We start from the raw sequence: 19,424 nt of genomic DNA, 5'->3' as shown, positions 1-19,424 counted from the left end.
CCAAAAAGCAAAACTTGTATTTGCCACATGGACAGTTATTTACATAGCATTTACATTGTGTTAGGTATTATAAGTAATCTAGTTAGGATTTAAAGTATGTGGAAGGATGTGCATAGAATATGTGCAAATACTCTGCCATTTTATATAAGGGACTTGAGTGGATTTTGATATCCAAGGGGGTCTAGGAACCAGTCCCCTGAGGGTACTGAGGGATGACTGTATCTAGACCAGTGGTCCAGGCTGTGCATCACAACCCCCTGTGCAGGATTAAAATAGAAGAAGCTGGGGCTCTTGTGGAGTAGGGCCTTGACTGTTTCAGCGTTCCGCTGGTAACCGTGATGTATAGCCAGGATCGAGAGTTACTGCCTCTGACAATGCGTAGTTATGTAATCGAGTTTATACTTTTGCTCTGAACTTCCAGGCACTCACTGAAAAAGGGGAAACAGGAGTTTCATAGCTCTTATTATCTTAAAAACTTGCATCACAGGAAGAGGCACTTTTTTCCCACCCTGAAACAAATAGAGTTGATGTGTACAACTGCTCACTGTCTTTAATAAATAGTTTTATCAGAGGATTCAGAAACATTCTTTACCTGGAGGGCTTTTTATTGACCCTTGTTTGAAGCTGATGGTATAATATTAAGTCATAACTGTGTGATGGTGTTTTTGCATGAAGCTAAGTGCAGCTTCTTGAAGCCAAAGGTTGCGTTTTGTTTGTGTTTGTATTTCCAGTCCCTAGCACAGTTTCCAGCACATATTCTGGAGGTGTTTTATAAATGCCTTTGGAATAAATGAGTTCAAATGTTTAATTTCCTGGTGAACTAAATTGCCATAAAGATAGAACTTAGAAAATCTAGAATATGAGATGATCAGCATGTTTCCTAGACCATCTGTCACTAATATTGATTGTTTCTACTTGGCACTGTAGACTTGTTTTTCTGGGGGTGAGTAGCTTGTGTAAAATTAAAAAACGTTTAAAAAACCTCTTATGTTCTTCTGTACTCCTCTCTTTAGCGGCTTAAAATCAGTTCAGTTTGTAAAAAATTGACATCCTTACTAGTCAGTAAGGATGAATGCAGTCAGCGGTTATTCCAGTAGCAACACCATTGTAATAACTGGTAGCTGATTCTGCCTTGCCCCCTTCCAGTCTGTTTGACGCATCAACCAGAGTGATCCTTTGAAAACCTAAGTCAGAGCATGCCACTTCTCTGCTCCAAACCTTCCCACGATTTCCCATCTCACTTAGATTCAAAGTCAGTGTCCTTACAGGGGCCTGCATGTTGGACGTGCTGGCCACGCCTTGTCCTTTTATGTCTCTGACCCCAGCTAGTGTTCTCCCCGGGCTCATTCTCTGCCGGATGCACCAGCCACCTTGCTGCTGCTCGGACAGGCTGGGCGTGCCCTGGCTTAGGCCTTGCACTTGCTGCTGCCTCAGTGTGGGTGCGCTTCCTCTAGGTCACTGCATGGCTGACTTCACTCGCTTTATTTACACGCCTTTGCTCAAATGTCACTTCCTTGTGAGGCTTTACCAGATCATCTTTTCGGTTTCATCTCTGCCCCCCCCCCCACCCTTGTCCCTGCTTTATTATTTTTTTCCTTTAGCACTTATTACCGTTGGACGTAGCTCATGTTTTAATTTTGAAAAAAATTATCTGTCTCTCCTAAACAAAGTATTAGCTCAACGAGGGCAGAGATTTTTGTCTGATTTGCTCACTGCTTTATTCCCATCTTCTAGACAGTTCCTGGCACAGAGTATGTGCTCAATAAATATTTGTTGAGTAAATGAATTAATGAAGCGGACACTATGAATTGTAATAATATAGAATTCTGTGGGATTGAGTATTATTTTTATTTTAAATTTAAAAGGAGGCATAGAACGGTAAAAGTTTTATATTTCTTGTCAAAAAGTTGCAACCATCTAATCTAGTAGCACTACCAAATAACTTAAAGGGCGAACAGGGCCTAGTCTTATCCTGTGCTTTTGAGAAATGGAAGTTGATCCATTATAAAACCATTCCTACCTTGAGGTGACTTTAGTGACAGTGGCACTTAAGATTTTGGTGATCATGATATCAAGTTTAACCTATAGATGAAATGGATTTTGAGGATGGAATAATACACGTTAGCCAGAAATATAAAAAAAAGTAAAAATTTTGGTGAGAAATTGGTCAGTGGGAGAATTCTTCTTGAGTGTTCAGAGTATGATTTTCATTTTGATTCATTTGAAGGACTGTGAATTAAAATGCAAGTATAAACCCGTTGCAAATATTATGTTTACCCTTTTGCTGAAGTCAGAGTCCTTATGGTGGCTCCTGGGGCTCCACTTGATCTGTTGCTCCTGTGTTCCCTCTCTGACTTCTCCTCCTTCTTTCCCCTTGCTCAGTCCACACCAGTCACACTGGCATCCTTACTCTTCTCTGGTTGCGGGGCACGCTCCTAACTTAGGGTCTTTGCACCACTCATCCCTCTGCCTAGGATATCTGCCCCAGATACTCACGTGGCCTCCTTCCCATCTTTGCTCAGATCTCACCTCCTCACTGGGGCTGACCATGACCTCTCCGTTAATACTGCATGCTGCCCCTGGTCACCTTGCACTCCCCATCCTCTATCCCCTCCCCCTAACCTGCTCTACTTTCTTCTTTTTTGAAACATAGCATCTACATTCTCTAAAATATTACCCATTCTCTGAAACTTACCCATTATGTTAGCTTTTATTATCTGTCTCTTTCTTCTAGAATATAAGTGTCAAAAGGTAGGACCTTTGTTTTGTTCCTTGAAGTATAGCTAGTGCCTAGAACAAGTGCTTGGCCTGTGGCAGATTATCAATAAATGTTTGCTGAGTGAATGAATAAACAAATCATTACTCTTCTTCATAAGTTCACATAATTCACAGTTAACCTTTATTTACTGCTGTGAAAACAAGTAGCTTTATGTAATTAGCATGTATAAGAACAATCTTTGAAATAATACCACTTGTATTTGTACCTCCATGTTATAACATGAGTCAGCATTTCCTTCCTTTTTAAGGTGCATAATACTGTGTTGTACATCTGTACCACATTTTGTTTATCCATTTACCCATGGGCGGACACCTAGGTTGCTTCCACATTTTGGTGGTTGTGAATAGTGCTGCTCTAAACATGGGTGTGCACATATCTCTTCGACACTCAACTCTTTTCAGATCTGTTAGCTTAAAGGAATATTCCTATCAATCAGTTATATTTTCTGTATATGCCTCCATCTTAATTTTAAAGCTATTAATTTTATTTCCAGAGGTCTTAATTTTATTTAATGGCATGTTTTTCTTTTATGTAATTTATTCTTATAGAATGTGTATTTTGATGTATTTGGTGAAAGACCATGTACGATGGTCTGCATTTTTAGCATGATACAATCCTGGAAAACTATACATCAAAAAGTGGGACAAAATCCTTGAAAGAACGAGCTGTTACTCACTGTTGTGTCTCCCAAAATACCTAGACTGTGAGTGGCCGGAAACAGTAGAGTGAAAACCAGTGGAGTGTTGTATTGTGAAAGCAAAAGGAAGAGAATGTTTCAAGAAGGAAAGAATTAACAACAGTGTTGAGCACTGCTGGGAAATGAGCGGAGCCAATGAGATGATTCGTCAGGTTGTCGGGTTTAGTGCCCTGAGCAAGAGTAGTTTGAGTGGACCTGTGAAAGGCGAGTCCAGATGGAGTGAGTTGTGGGGACAGTGAGGAGAAAGGACGCGTTCATAAGTACAGCTTTGGTACTGAAAGGGAGAAGAAAGTTAGGATGATAGTGGAGGGGGATTAAAAAACATTTTTTTTTTTTTCCAATGGGCAAGCCATGAGCATATTTAAAAGCTGATGGGAAGGATCTAGTTGAGGGAGATGTTGAATATTTGACAGAGGGATTAATTAATAGTTTATGTCAGGACGTTGCAGGGGATGGGATGCAGGTGAAGAAGGAGCTGATGTTTGATGGAGGAGGGGGGCTTCCCTAAACTGTGATCACAGAAGGAGGATAGAATGGATGTAAAGTTAGGCCTGAAGTGGGTGCAGGTGGTTTGTAGGTTTGAGTCTTGGAAAGATAAAAGGAATTCCCACTTGAAGTTTGTGGCTTTTTTCTCTAAAACAGCAGATGAGGTCGTCTGTTGAGAGTTATGAGTTAGGAGGGGGAATTACAGTTTTGAGGAGAATAAATGGGGTTCAACATGGATTTCAGTTGCTGGGCTTTTAAAAGGAATGGCATTATATATTAAGGATAAAGTTAGATGTCAGGTACTTGAGGAAAAGAAACTTAACCTTTCTGCTGTATAATTTTACGCATTTATTGAAATCCTACCAAGTGCAGTGTATTGTAAGACAGCTCTCTTACCTAGTGAGCTCATAAACTTACAGGGAACATTTATCAAATGCAATAAGAGGTAAGAACAGTGCTGAAGCTTCAGAGGTCCTATCTGACTGCAGAAGAGCTAGATCTTACGTTTGGTCGTGTATATATGTCCGTGCCACTCTCTCACTTTGTCCCAGCTTACCCTTCCCTCTCCCCGTATCCTCAAGTCCATTCTCTAGTAGGTCTGCACCTTTATTCCCATCTTGCCCCTAGGTTCTTCATGAGCATTTTTTTTGGGAAGCAGCCGCATAGCACAGGGAGATCAGCTCAGTGCTTTGTGACCACCTAGAGGGGTGGGATAGGGAGGGTGGGAGGGAGGGAGATGCAAGAGGGAAGAGATATGGGGATATATGTATATGTATAACTGATTCACTTTGTTATAAAGCAGAAAACTAACACCATTGTAAAGCAATTATACTCCAATAAAGATGTTAAAAAAAAAAAAAAGAGAAGAGCTAGATCTTTGCATATGGAAAAGATTTCACCAAGTGTAGACAGGGGAGGGTGAGAAAGTGCTTTCTACTACAAAGAGTGCAGCTGAGAATATGCTGGTACCATGTTAATGGCATGGTGAAAATTATCCTTGAATCACTGTGTCTCTATACAGTTTTAAAACATCAGAGGAGCTTATGACTTTAAAGAAAATTTCATAAAAATATACGACCCCCTCAAAGGAACTTACGTGCATACCTGTTTTAGGGAAATTTATGACTAGTCATCCAGTATGTGACAGGATTATACAGCATTGTAATTTCCCGGTTTGGGTATGATGAATTCATAGAGCTCATTAAGTGTAAGTGGCATTATTTGATTCATTCAAGCTTTTTTCTCTCCTCAGCAGAAGATTAAAAAAAAATATTCCAAACTTGAATCCAGGACTTGGAAAATGCCAGTTGTCTAAATACAGTACCATATTGTGATAAATATAGCTATTGGAATTTTAAGACTCTTTTCACAAAACTTTTAATATTCACAGCAGAACTTTTTTTGGAATGTTATCTGAAAAACAGAGGACCATTTTATTACCAGAGCTGACTATTAATTAGGGTATTGTTTCAGATATAAAAGTTGATCTGCCACTGAAATTCTATTTGAATATGTATAGTTCCAAGCTTGCTTTGTGTATTTAATAACTTCAGTACCATAATTACTCTGTTTACAATTAAATTTTGGTGAATATGCTAATATGGGATATACCAGCGAGTGATTTCAGTAAAGGGCAGTGTTGATTTGCATTTTCATGTGCTTTTCACTTGCATCTGAATTTCATTTAATATCAGTGGGAAAAGAAGTGGTCAGTTTATGTAATGGTCAGTGACGGTAAACTTTCTTTTGCTTGAAATCTCTCTGTTGGATTGGCCGTCATAACCTGCTTTGCTCCAGGTGGGCAGAAATTATGCAGAAAGATTTAATTTGGTAGAGGTTTGTGCCCTCCATTTTATTCTTTAATAGAAACCTTAATGTAGGTATTGGTTTCATTATTAGGAGAAACCTATAATGTACTAAAGCAATCGTTTAATTCCAATGAGTATTTTAAGTTCTTTACTGAGGTAAATGTTTATGGTCATGTTATTTATTACAGTTTTTGAGCAAGGACTTCTGGTTTTAAATAATTCTCCTTTCTTCTTTTCAGAAATCCTCTGAAAAGGAACAAGGAGATTGAGACACATCGATTTCATATTTTCTGAAACTCGGAGACTTCTTTTACTCTGAACCAGAAAGTAAGAGGGGCTGCCAAGTGCAGTGAAGGTCAGATAGGGTTGTGGGAGGATGCTGAAAGGTGGCCCTCTCAGGTCTGAGACCCATCTCAGACAAAACTGGCAGAGTAGGGTTCTCCAAAGGAAGTGGCCCACCCCGAGGGGCACAACCAGTGGCCTTTGTTGGGAAGAACAGGAATGGGTGTTGGCAGAAAAGGGCCCTAGGACACTTGATGGCATGATGAAATGTTCTGTATCTTGATCAGGGTGGTTGGTGCTCAAGTGTGTATGCATGTGCAAACATTTGTCAACCTGTGTATACATTTGTGCAGGTTATCAATTTATTGCTTCTCAACTCCAAATACACTTTTTTTTGATCTGTTGGTGATACTTGAACTAGACCCTGTAAACATGTTTTCCTCTCCGGCACAAGGTTAGGTTAGTCAGTAGAGGGTGAGGGACAGACACTGCCAGGCAGAGTGGGGAAGGGGCTTCTCTTGCTGTTGTAGCGTGCTTTTTTTTTTTCTCTCTCTCTCTTAAGGTATGGATGCCAGCGTGCTTAACTCTCTGTGACTTTTCTTTAGTACCCTGGTAGGCAGTATCTTGCTTCCACCAGGACCCCGGCGGGTGGATTCCTGTGGACCAGCTGGCACCCCAGAGAACTCTGCCACCCGGTGGGCTGTAGCCACAGCCTTTCCAGTGAAGAGTTCATTTCTGTGTTCTCTCCCTTAACCTTGTAGATAGTATCTGCTCCCTGCCTTTTCTGTTCCTTAGAGTTCTCTTTTACCCCTTTTAATAGTCAACCACCTTTTAGAAATTAATAGTTTTTCATATTAAGTGTTCTTGTTTAAGTTACTTGTGCATTTTTTTTTTCTCCTGATTGGACCCTGTTACAACACTTAAGGTTTGTGTAATTTACTGTGTTAATTTTACATAAATGAAGAAATAGAATGAAATAAATCATAAGTGACGTGAACATACAGTTTAGATATCCCCCAGACTGGGGTATGGAACATGACCAGATCCCCAGAAACCTTCTTCTTCCAACTCATAGTCATTTCCTCCCCCCAGTGGTTTCTGCTATTTGACTGCTGTTGTCACAGATTAGTGCAATGGAATCACGAATGTCTCGTCTTGTGTCTGGCTTCTTTTTTCAACATAGCATTGGGAGGTTCATCTATTTTATTATGTCCATTTTCCTGTTGATGGACATGGGGGTTTCCAGTGTTTCGCTATTTTGAGTAAAGCTGCTGTTAATCCTTTTGGTGGACATGTTTTCATTTCTCTCAGGTATGTACATAGAAGAGGAATTGTTGGGTCAGGTAGCAGCTACTGCAAAACAGATTTTCAGAATGGCTGAAACATTGGCCCATGTATGAGAACTCCATTTGCTCCACATCCTTACCAACACTCAGTACTGTCAGGCTTTCAGAGTTGAGATATTCACAACTTTTAAGGAATAGGTAATTCAAATGCTGTTTAAACTCTTTATATTGTGGTAAGAGAAGAAAAACTTCAAAAGTGTTTTTATGAAGTGAGCATAATATTGATATCAAAACAAATAAATATGTTAGAAAAAAGAAAACTACAGACCAGTCTTACTTATGAATATCAATTTTATTCCTAAATAAAATATTAGTAAATAGAATCCAGCAGCACACTCTAAGAATCATAACCTTAATCAGGTAGTATGTTTTTTTAAAGGGTGGTTATCATGTTAAATTGCCCTGCATAACTATGTGGTGTTCCAGCTGCATTTGTTTAAGTCTTTTGTGTCTCTCTACATTTTAAAAGATGAGTTATTGACCAAATGCTTATTTATTAATCCACTGCCATTGCCACCCCCTTGCATCCAGCAGAAGCCAGCCTCTGAGCACTGACACGGCTGTCGGTTGTCCGTGGCCAGCCTAAGATTGTAGGGCTGGCAGAAGGGAGGCCTCCGCATCTTTTTTCCGCAAGAAGCCACTTGTGGAAAGGGAGGAAGGGAGTTTCATTTAGGGGCATTTTAAAGAAAATTTTGTGTTGTAGCGGCCCCTTTCTACCAGAGCAGCAGAGTATATTTCAGTGACTTCTTCACATTCATGTGGAGTAGATAGAAGTGTGAGGGAAGTTTTAACCCAAGCATAAAGTTAGTTTCAAATAGTAATTAGTAAACCAACATTCCATTCCATTCCAAAGAAAGGTAATCTAGGACCTACATTGTAACAGTTTATATGAACTTTTTCTGTACTTAGTTTACTTGGGTTGGTTTGATATATTTCAGTTCCTCAAACACTTGTGGATCTCCCTAATGTGTATGGAAGGCTGACTAAAAGGAAAAAAAAAAAACTGGATTCCGACCTCATATCTTATACCAATATAAGTGTAGACAGATAAAAAATTTACCAAGGAATTTTATGAAACCGTAAAATAACTAAAGGAAAACATGGAGATGTTTGAAAAAAGAAATTTGACTGGGAGAAGTCTTTCTAAGGATGACATAAAACCCAAAAGCTAAAAATAAACAGTATTAAAAGATAAATAAATTGGAAAAAGTATTTGCAATGTAAAGAGCTAATTTGTTTAATATATATAGAATATATAAGAAGTGCCTATAAATAAAAAAGCAAAAGGCTACTAATAGTTCACAGGAAATGAAGTACAGATTTTACTTTGGAGACTTTCTTTTTTTTTTGGATGTGTGTGATTGGACAAGCTCATGGAGTATGAAAAGATTTCCAATTTTGATCCTTTGGGGATTGTTAATTATAGGAGCAGTAATTTTTTAATGTTTACAAACCATAAAGTATTTCACAGTACAGAAAATCTTATTAAGCAAATATAGACTGAATGAATTAGAAGGTACTTTTATAACCACCACCTATGTCAAGAGATATTACTGAACCCACCATGTGCCCCATCCTAATCACAACTTTCTTATGCTCCCCCAAAGTAAGTTCTAGCTTTTATGGTAATCGTTTTCTTTTCTTTATAGTTTTAGCACTCAAATGTGCATCCCTAAACACTGTGGTTTAGATTTGCCAGATTTTGTTAGATATGTTGTTTTAAGTGTTTTTAAATCTAGTTTTCTTCTCCCTCATCTCTTCTTTTTCCCCCTTTATTTGTTGAAGAAATGGTGTTATATGCACTGTAGTGCTTCCCACAGTTAGGAGTTTGCTGATTACATTCCTGTGTCACAGTTTATCATGTTCTTCTGTTCCCTTCATATCCTGTGAATTGATAGGCTAAATCAGATTCAGGATCCGTTTATTCTTTATTTCTTATTTCGCAGGATAACTTTATGGGTAGTGGCGTGTTTTTTTATCAGGAGGCATATAATGTCTGGATATCTCTTATTTTGATGTTAGTAGCTATCGTTGCTCAATGTCTGGATCCATTAATGCATTCGGAGGTGGAATTAGCATTAAGCTAAAACCATTCTTACTCACTTATTAGCTGAAATTTTTCTATAAGGAGAAATTTCTCTTCATCTTCTATTTGGTTACCCAGTGGTACAATTCATGTAAGAAAGGAAGGACAGATGCTGGATTCTTTCCCTTTATTTACCGGTTTTCAAAATTGAGCGGTTTCCTGTTATCCTCTAGAGGTGACCACTTAAGTTTTCTTACTATTATGAACTCTTGGATTTACCCATTTTGTGTGTTTCAGTCCATTATGGTCATATTTATTGACTCAAATTGGCTCATCTTTGGTAATGGTTTCAAGTTGACTCCTTAGACATATTTGACATAACTCTAGTAGTTTTTGATAGCTTCCTTGACATCTAGAAATGACGAGGTGTTCCAGGTTTATCTTGTACATTTCCAGCTCCAGACCTGGAATCAGTCATTTCTTCAAGGAACCTGCTTTCTTTTAACAGGAAATGGTATTTCAGGAACACCGTTTGGGTACTAGGGATGCTCATTGCTACTGGGTTGTTTATTGTTTCTAAGCTTTTTTTTGTGAATGGGGCTAGGAAATACAAAGGGGTGTGTGTGTATGTATATATATTCTTTCTGTAAAAGATAAAGTACCTTCTGAATTAAAGAAATACTTCCAAATATAATCCTACCTCTTCTTTCAGCTGCATCCTTTTTCTTCCATATCTGAATCCTGATTTTTAAGGACACAGTGATGATAGAATTAAAACATCACATAATTATTCATTTGCATTATTCCACATCTGTGACCACAATAGCTGTAGTTAACAAAACTAAGTATCACCACAATATGATTACTGGAAAGTTGATTTTTTTTTTGCATGTTTTCCCATTTTTTGCGATTGTACTGTGTCCACATTGTCAGAACATATACCCATTATCTATTCTAGCCTCTCCTTTATAACCCTTGTTGAAACCTAGTTCTACAAATAAGTATCTATTTACTGCTCACTGTCAGTTCTTATAGTGGCTTTTCTTTAGTCATTTTAGATATCTGAGGCTTGTTCTCTAGTAGATTCTTATTCCCTTTTCCCTTTTCCATGTTGATAACACTTTGAAGTCTTTAGATTTGAAATTTAACTGAGTGTAGACTCTTTGGTTCAGGTTTTCTTTCCTTGAGTCTTAAATATGTTACTTCCTTTTTTTTTCTGACATAAAATGTTGCTGTCAAAGTGATGACAATATGATTTTACTTTCCTTACAAACTATCTTTTTTTGGCCTGCATGCACAAAGAATATTTTCTTTTACTATTAAGTTCAGTGATTTTACTAGACTAGGCTGTGTCTCAGTGTTGGTCATTCTGGGTTGATTAGTATGTGGTGTGATCTTTCACTTTGGGGTTTCACTTTTTTTTTTTTTAAGTTCAGGAAAGTCTTCTTGAATTAAAGCATTTAAACTGTCTTAATAAGGAAGACAGTTCCTTCTTACAATAAGGAAATCATCAAATAGGAGATTACTCTGATGATTTGATAAAGCTAGATAAAATTTAGAAGGCATTCATTTTAGTATTTGGAAGTACTGTGTGTCTTAGTTATTTCTTTTACTCAATCTACTGTAGCTTTAAAAGTCACCTTTTTTGGTGTTTTGAGTCTGGGCTGTCATGGTTACAACTGAAATTCCATTCAGGAAAGTTTTATAATGATTACAAACATTAAGAGAATTAGTTGATATGAAGAAATAACGGACACATTCATTTTGAAGATTCTTTTGTTAACTTAGAGAAGATTTAGACAATGAAGATGCATCAGTATTCTGTAGGAAAAAGTTAAATTTAAAAATCCCCAATAAATTAATAAAGAGCATTTGCATAAATGGAGTTTGTGTATGTGGAGTGATACGGGTGGATATTTGCTTAAAAAATTTCCAATCTAATGTAGTATGTATGTATTTAGAATATCTAGGCTCAAAACCAAACTACTTATGTAAATTGTCGGATCTTAACAGACATCTTTCAGCTGAATAGCCATTTCAAACGTTGCTGGCTACCTTACAACTCTTATCACCCTCTTTACTGTATCTCTAATACAGTTTTAGGGAACTATAGGATCCTAAAAACTATTTGTTTTAAATCTTTTTCAATTAATAGATTAATCTGAGAGTTTGAAATCACACACACCACACACACACACAGTCTGGTTCATGCTTTCTTTTCTTCAGTCTTAAGTGTGTTACTTCCTTTTTTTCTGGGCCACTGAGTTCATACCCTTGCCCAAGAACTTGGCCCTTACTCTACAGCTTGCTAGCCTTGCTGGCCACCATTCCTCACCCACCCTTCCTTCACTCAGTGAAGTAAGTTATGTCTAAGGGCACTTAAAGCCCAGAGAGAAGTGACTTGATCAAGATAACCCAAAACTGGCCTCACACCTACACTCGAATCTAGGTCTTTCATTATAGTCCTGTGCTCTTTTCGCGGTAAAACACTGCTCTCCATGAATGCTATGCTAAGCTTGTCTGTTAGTAAGTAAAGTAAATAGAAATTCATCTCCAAAGGGATAGTTGGTGAGAAGGGAAACATACAAATGCTGGATATCACCAGCTTTGCCTTTTCTGTGAACCCAAATGACTCTAAACAGCCGTAATTTCTCCTGGTCACTCCTTCATTATGGTGACTTTTGTAATTGTGGGTCATGTTGGTGAGGCTTTGGAGCCAGGGAATCCTCAGTGCAGATTTCTGTTGTTCGGCCACTTAGTAGGTATATGACCTTGGACAGGTTTCTTAACTTTGCTGAGCCTTAATTTCGTCATCTGTAAAATGGGGATGATAATGTAATCTTCATGGAGTTGTGAGGATGGATGGAAGCCTATGTGTAAAGCATCTACTATCTTGCCATAAATACTCTTTCCCTTTCCTCTCATGTTAACTGTCTTGTGTTTTCAGTATCTACTGTGTTCTTATCCCATCAACATTGACCTTCGTAAACTCCTCGTTGCATTTGTATAGAGTGTGCATTCTAATTGGATGTACCTTTCCCCCTCAGCTTCATAGAGCAATTCTTTTGTTGTTGTTGCTAAATAGCATTTTTAGTCATAGATGATATTAGACCACTGGAACTTTACATATTTTCTTGAAAGTAATCGCATGGATCATTTTATTTATTGCTTCCTCTCCTAAGTTAAGAGATAATCAAAAGGATTGAGCACTTATAAATTAGAATTAACAGATGTCCTTTATTTAAGTTTTGGAGTAAGTAGGAATTTGAATAGCATCTTTGTTGCACAGAAGCTTTCCTTAGTGAAAAGGTTTTCAACACTTCTAGGATTATAATCTTGAATGTTGCTTCGTTTTGTATTATAGTGAAAATGCCTCGTGTAAAAGCAGCTCAAGCTGGAAGACAGGGCCCTGCAAAGAGACATCTTGCAGAACATTTTGCAGCCGGGGAGATAATCACTGACATGAACAAAAAGGAATGGAAACTAGGATCGCCCATTGGCCAAGGTGGCTTTGGTTGTATATATCTTGGTAAGTGTATGACTACTTCTAATTGTCAGTCCGAAGATGTATATGCTTTGTTATCAAAATATTGATAGTTTCTTAATTGCATACTTTTACAGAATGCTTCTAATAATCTACAGTCAACATAATATTGTATAATTAGGCAAAAATGCATCTGTGACCTGGGAGTGGAGAAGACAGTTGATTTAATCACAGTAGAAACAGAGGATAAAATATCTGTAATATTGTCATTAGTGAGCATATGACTTTAGATTTTTTTTTTTTTTTTAAAATTTTTATTTATTATTTATTTATTATGTTTATTTTTGGCTGTGTTGGGTCTTCGTTTCTGTGTGAGGGCTTTCTCCAGTTGCGGCGAGTGGGGGCCACTCTTCATCGCGGTGCGCGGGCCTCTCACTATCGCGGCCTCTCTTGTTGCGGAGCAGAGGCTCCAGACGCTCAGGCTCAGTAGTTGTGGCTCACGGGCCCAGTTGCTCCGCGGCATGTGGGATCTTCCCAGACCAGGGCTCGAACCCGTGTCCCCTGCATTGGCAGGCAGATTCTCAACCACTGCGCCACCAGGGAAGCCCTGACTTTAGATTTTTAAGATATTCTATATAATATTAATCTCCTTTGAGACCCAAAGAAAGCCATACCTTTCTTTCCCCACCTCCACCCAATTAGGATGTATTCCCTTTGTTTTGGTTTAATTCGGAGATTTTCAGATCTTTAATAGGTATGGATTTACCTTTTCTTTTTATACAACCCTAATAGTCATCATAGTGGAATTTAGGAGAATGACCTAGAAGTTGCATATGAGGCCTGAAATGTGCTATTTAATTAGCATACTTACCCTGAAATCTGAGGGGACCCATCGTGGAACCCTGGGATTCTGTAAGTTAACTAATTGGTTGATTTAAAAAATATTTTACGTGATTACTTCTAAAGCTGTCTGCTTCACCAGGAATATTAGTAGTGATACAGTGCATTTCATGATTGCTTTTGATATTTCTTTCTAACTTTTCCGTTATATATTCTTACTCCACCTCTAATCTTGATTTAATTATTTGATTTCTGCCATGCGGTTTATAAAATTTTATTTTTAGCAGTGAACGCTTTTTTATTTTCAAGCAACATCTTAACTCAGAATACTAATATTAATACTAGATTAGCGTCATGTGAAAACTTATTAGAACTGTACATTTTCGGGTCTCACCCCAGACCTACAAATCCTCACCTGTAGGAAATGTGATTGAACAAGCCCTCCAGGGGATTCAAATGCCTGGGAAAGTTTGAGAACTGCTGACATAGATGAAAGAGCAGCAGCTCTTACTCAAGAGGGGTCTGACTTAACCGGGACCGATGGGCTATAGTTGGCTAGCCGCAGTCTCTAGAGGTATGTTCATGAAACATAGTTTAAAAACCAGCGCTTTACTGTATTTTATAATCTCTCTAGGTTAGTGGCACCTGTCTTTGGGGAAATAGTTGTTGATTCTTTAGTTTTGTTTGGAACCAAACCCATTCCAGTGAACTAGGCTACCTGACTTAAGCCGAAAGCCCTCATAAATCATGAAAGGTTAGGGCTATATTAGCCAGGTATATATTTTTGACCTTGTGATTTAGAGATGGCAGATTATATAAGCTCTCCCTACCACAGAATGTGTGGACTTAGGACGTCCTATATTAGGGATGGGAACTTGTCTTAAAGCAAGTAAATTCTTCATTTTGTGTTAGTTTGCTTTTGTAACCTTTGGCAAATTTGCAGCTTGCTTTGCATGTGTGCTAGCTGTTTTATTTGTGTTTGTATTTATCATCAGAAAGTGCCACCTAATAATATTTTTAAAATCTAATGGTTTGACAAATTTCTGTGACAAAACTTTGCTTTTTAAAAACTGGATCGATCAACCTGGAGAAGGGATTTGCTTTAATACTGCTGCCTCCACTTTATCTCTCTGTGCCCAGTGACACCAAAACAGCCATATTCAAGATCATCAGCAATTTCTAATGATAATTTTCTGCTAAAAGGTTGCTTCTGAATTTTGTTTAGATATTTTCTGCAGCATTTGATACTGTTTATCTTTCTTTCACATAAAAATTGCTTCCTTTGTCTTTCATGATAACATACTTTCACCTCTGTTTTTCTCCTACCTCTCTGGATATGCTAAGTCATCTTTGTAAGTACTTCTGTGTTCTCCAGCTTTCCTTCCTTCGCTCACTTTTCCTTCTGTTTAGTCTCTCTGAGTGATCTCATGGAGTCTCTTGGCTTCTGTTACTGTCTCTTTACTGCTGATTTCCAGATCTTTTATCTGTAGCCAAGGACGTGATCCCCTGAGTCCAAGCCCATAGCCAGTGAGTGGCCTATAAGGAATCTCTATTTGGATGACCCACAGGCATGTCTAAAATTTATATCATCCTCTTTCGTCTCGTGATTCTCTTATGATCAGGAGAGGAGTATCTGAATGAATGGCACCCCTCAAGCCAGACTGGGAAGGCATTCTCAAGTATTGCTTCACTAATGTTCCCAGTACTTCATCTGGTCCTGTTGCTTTAACTGTCTGACTTCTCAGATCCATTGATTTCTCTCTGTCTTTGCTGATACTGCCTTAGTGCGGGTCATTTTCATGTCTTGTCTGGATTCTCACTATGGCTGTGAATTTTCTCTGCTCAGCTTTGCCCCCTTGCATCCTATTATTCACGCTGTGGCTTGAGTGATCTAGTCTATTTAAACTTCTTTAATGGCTCCCCAGTGCCCTTAGGATAAAGTATCAAACTTTGAGAATGGCATACCAGACCCTTCACGTAGTTTGGTCCCTATGTAACTTTTCTCTTCATCCCTTTTATTTCCTCAAAATCTGTTCTTTGACTATCATGCTGCCCTTTGCCTCTTGATCTTTATGTGTGATTCTTCTTTTGCTTCATTTTTCCAAAGCTGAGCTTAGGGCAGGTGCTATCTGTGTATAATGCCCCTCTGTTAACCCTTTCATAGTACTTTCCATGCTGCCCTGAAATTACTTTTCTTTCTTCCAGAATAAACATGTCCTCCTTGGCAGTGAGACAGTTCTTCTTATTGTTTTCCTAGTGCCTGGCGTATTTTGCAGTATGTGTTGTTTGAATGAATTATTGAACTTCCCTTTTCCCCCTTTCCTCATTCGAATTTTGCAGTATTATTGGGATGCTATCCTTATTTTAATATTTTGTGCACTAAATGCTGATTTTAAAAAATTTAACCTTACTTTATTATTAATTCAGTATCTAAGTGATGTGTTCCTTGGGGCTGTTTCTTAAGGAGCTCAGACTTACTCATTTGCCCATTTAGCCATTTTTATGACTTGGTGTTCCTTCTGTAGTCTAAAGTATTTTAGCTTCAGCCTTTTCACAGTACTGCTGCTTCCCAGCTGATTGGTGGTTTCTTGGTTTCCTTTGCCTGTCCCTCTTCATCTCTTCAGCTTCTAATGTGAGAATGCCTTAGGGCTCAGTCCTAGGATTTCTTCTTTTCTCTGTCTGCACTCATTCCCTAAGGGCTCTTCCATTTTCATGACTTTAAATGAATAGCATTTCTATCTTGATGACTCTCAAATTTCTTTCTCCAACTTGGACCACTTTTCTGAACTCAAGACTTGTATGTCAGCTGCCTATTTAACACCTGAACTTGGATGTTTAATAAGCATCTCAAACTTAAGACACCCCAAAGCACCAGCTCCTCCTGCAATTTTCTCTGTCTTAGTGAGTAGCAACTTTTTCTTTCCAGTTGCTCAGGCCAAAAACTTGGAGTCTTCCTTATCTCTTTTTTCCCCTCTTATCCTCTATAACTAATTCATGAGCAAATCTTGTTGGCTCTTCTTTAAAAATACATCCACAATCTGACCACTTATCACTGCCTTGTCTGCTACCACTCTGGTTCAAGCCACCACCATTTCTCACCCCGAGTATTGTAGTAGCCTAACTGATCTCCCAGCTTCTGCCCTTGCCCTCCACCCTCCATTCTCCACAAAGCCGCCCGGAGAATTCTTTAGAAAATCAAAGTCTGAGCTTACCATTCCTCTCTCAAAACCTTACAGTGGCTCGCCATCTCATGCATAGCAACAGCTTTAGGTCACCTATCAAGTTCACTGTATTTGTTCTCTGCTGCTTTTCTGATCTGACCCCTGTTACTTTCCACCTCACTGACTCTTCTCCAGCTACATCAGGGCCTTTGTGCTGGTCTGCCTGGGGTGTTCTCCCAGGTATTTACGTGGCTTATTCCCTCACAGTCTTCAGACCACTGCTTCAATGACACCGTCAGTGAGGTTTCTCTTACTAACTTGCAACACTCTCTACCTTCCTTTCCTGCTTAATTTTTCCTCTCTAGCACTTACTCCCATCAAACATACTTTATATTTTAATTGTTGTCTGTGTCCTACCACTGAAATGTTAGTTTCATAAGAGTAGAGATTGTTTTTTCCTGTTCACTGCTAAATCCATTTCCTAGAAACTGGCATGTAGTAGGTATCTGGTAAAATATATGTGTTTAATGAATATGGGAACCTTATATTCCTAACTCAGCATTTCAGGGCAACTGTGCATCTTTATTTGCATGAAGTAAAATGATACCACATTAAAATTATTCTGGATGGCAGTTCAAAGTTCTCGTGCCAGTATCCTGAACTGTTGATCTTGATGAATTCTTTTCTCCCAAACGAATGTTTTTTAGAGCTTTAGCTCCCTCTTTTCTTACCTTCCTAATGCTCCTTCTTGAAAGGATTCCCTAGTTTGTTAAATTTAAGAAATTGTATCAGTTATCATCCTTTTGGGAATTCACAGCATACATCAGCATATCAAAGGCCATGAGTACTTTTGAATTAAAGAAATCTTTAACTCAGTTTTTCATACTTAATTGATGATCATGTTGAAGATAGCAATTGTAAGATGCCGTCCAATTTCAGACATGTTAAATCGTGAAAAAAAGTTTTAAAATTGATGAAATATACAGTAATGATATCCTGAGACACATATTTGGGAACTGAAATTTATTCTATTAAGAGGTTATAGATACACAGATCTAAATATTAATGAAGGGTTAGTAACAGGCTATTTATAATAATGCTACTTCGTGTTCTGATATTACATATGTCACTTTTTCAAACAGCTGATACGAAGTCTTCAAAATCGGTGGGCAGCGATGCACCCTGTGTTGTAAAAGTGGTAAGGAAATATTTCAGCTGATTGTTTTCTTTTCTGTTGATTTCATTGTAGTATTTATTTTGTAAAACATTCTTTTTGATAACTAGAATTAATTAAACCATAAGGTACTATATTTTTAGTAATGTTTCATAAATATTAAATGAGACACAAAAGTAGCTTTATAGTTTTAAATAATTTGAGTTCAAAAATTCTCTCCCCTCTCGAGTTAGAGTGGCACTAGTATCTGTGGAAAAAATGAATGAAAGCCTGGAGGTTTGCAGATGTGGAATAAAAATATTCAGCTCATTCTTTTTATTTCAGCTATATTTACAACAGATGAGATGCTTTTTATATTTATATCCTGCAAGACTGTACTACTTTAATGAAACTTTATTGTATTTCATCTTGCATTTGCTTCTGAACTTACCTTTGGTCAGTTTTTTCTTTTTATTTCCAATTATCTTTCCTCCCCTTTCATTTTAGTAAATGAAATTATTTATTTGTGGTCACTTTGAAACTTCTTTTTGCTATACTGACGTTGAAATTAGTTTGTAACGAGTGAAGGTAGACAGTATCCTGTCTAACGTAGGCATACTCTGAATAGCCAGGTCAATTTATATATTGGTGCACTAAACGGCATTTTAACTACTATTTTTTTGTTAGTATGCAAGGTGGTATGCATCTTTTTGCTTGCCAACATTTGTAAGTCCCCTCTTTCAAAGTTCTTTAATACATGTGACGAACATGTTTTTGTTAAATAGAAGAGGTAACAGGGTCTGTTATTTGGGCAAATTACCACGTAAGTCCCCTCACCCTGCTTTATTTTCCTAAAGGCTACAGATTTTCGAATTAGAATCACCCCAAGGTCTTTTGGTTTGATTTGTTTTATTTTACTCTCTTTTTAAAAAAGAATATATTTGATCTCTTATGAGTTAATAACTCTTTTGGGCCTGAATTGTTTTAGTGATTGTTTTCACCAACTTTTTATTCAGGCATAGTTTTTACAAGGAAATAAATAAACACAATTTGAATACTTTTGACAAATGCATATACCTATGTACCCCAACCCCTGTTAAAATATAGAGCATTTCCATCATCCCCAAGATATTACTTTTGTCTTTTTCTGGTCAAACCCCTAATTTCCCACACCCTTGGAGGAAACCGTTTGTCTGAGGTTTTTTATGGTTTTTTTGTTTTTATTTTTGTTTTTTTTTGCTGTGGATTAGTTACTCCTGTTCTAGAATGTCATATAAATGATATTTATACAGTACATTACTGTTTTGTCTCTGATTACTACATGCAACATAGTGTTTTGAAGGCTCATTTATATTGTTGGTG

At 37.8% G+C, this 19,424-nt stretch overlaps 1 protein-coding gene across 7 annotated transcripts in view; it reads left to right on the top strand.

Moving 5' to 3' along the window:
- Positions 1-19,424, top strand: part of VRK1 (VRK serine/threonine kinase 1) — a 75,384-nt gene that overhangs the window by 19,277 nt on the left and 36,683 nt on the right. For 4 of the 7 annotated variants that reach the window (XM_082450754.1, XM_082450753.1, XM_082450750.1 and 1 more), the window contains exons 2-4: positions 6,010-6,097; positions 12,789-12,953; positions 18,052-18,107. In XM_082450754.1, coding sequence (XP_082306880.1) covers position 6,097; positions 12,789-12,953; positions 18,052-18,107 — 222 coding nt within the window. In that variant the 5' untranslated portion in view covers positions 6,010-6,096. Of the gene's footprint in view, positions 1-6,009; positions 6,098-7,326; positions 7,537-12,788; positions 12,954-18,051; positions 18,108-19,424 lie in introns of those variants that run through there. The other 3 variants (XM_082450755.1, XM_082450751.1, XM_082450752.1) reach the window with 2 other exon arrangements.

This window comes from Balaenoptera physalus (genome assembly GCF_965194825.1).
Source record: "Balaenoptera physalus genome assembly, chromosome: 2".
In the NCBI taxonomy this organism is placed as follows: Eukaryota; Metazoa; Chordata; class Mammalia; order Artiodactyla; family Balaenopteridae; genus Balaenoptera; species Balaenoptera physalus.
Note: the sequence above shows the minus strand (reverse complement) of the source record. Positions and strands in the feature narration are given on the sequence as shown.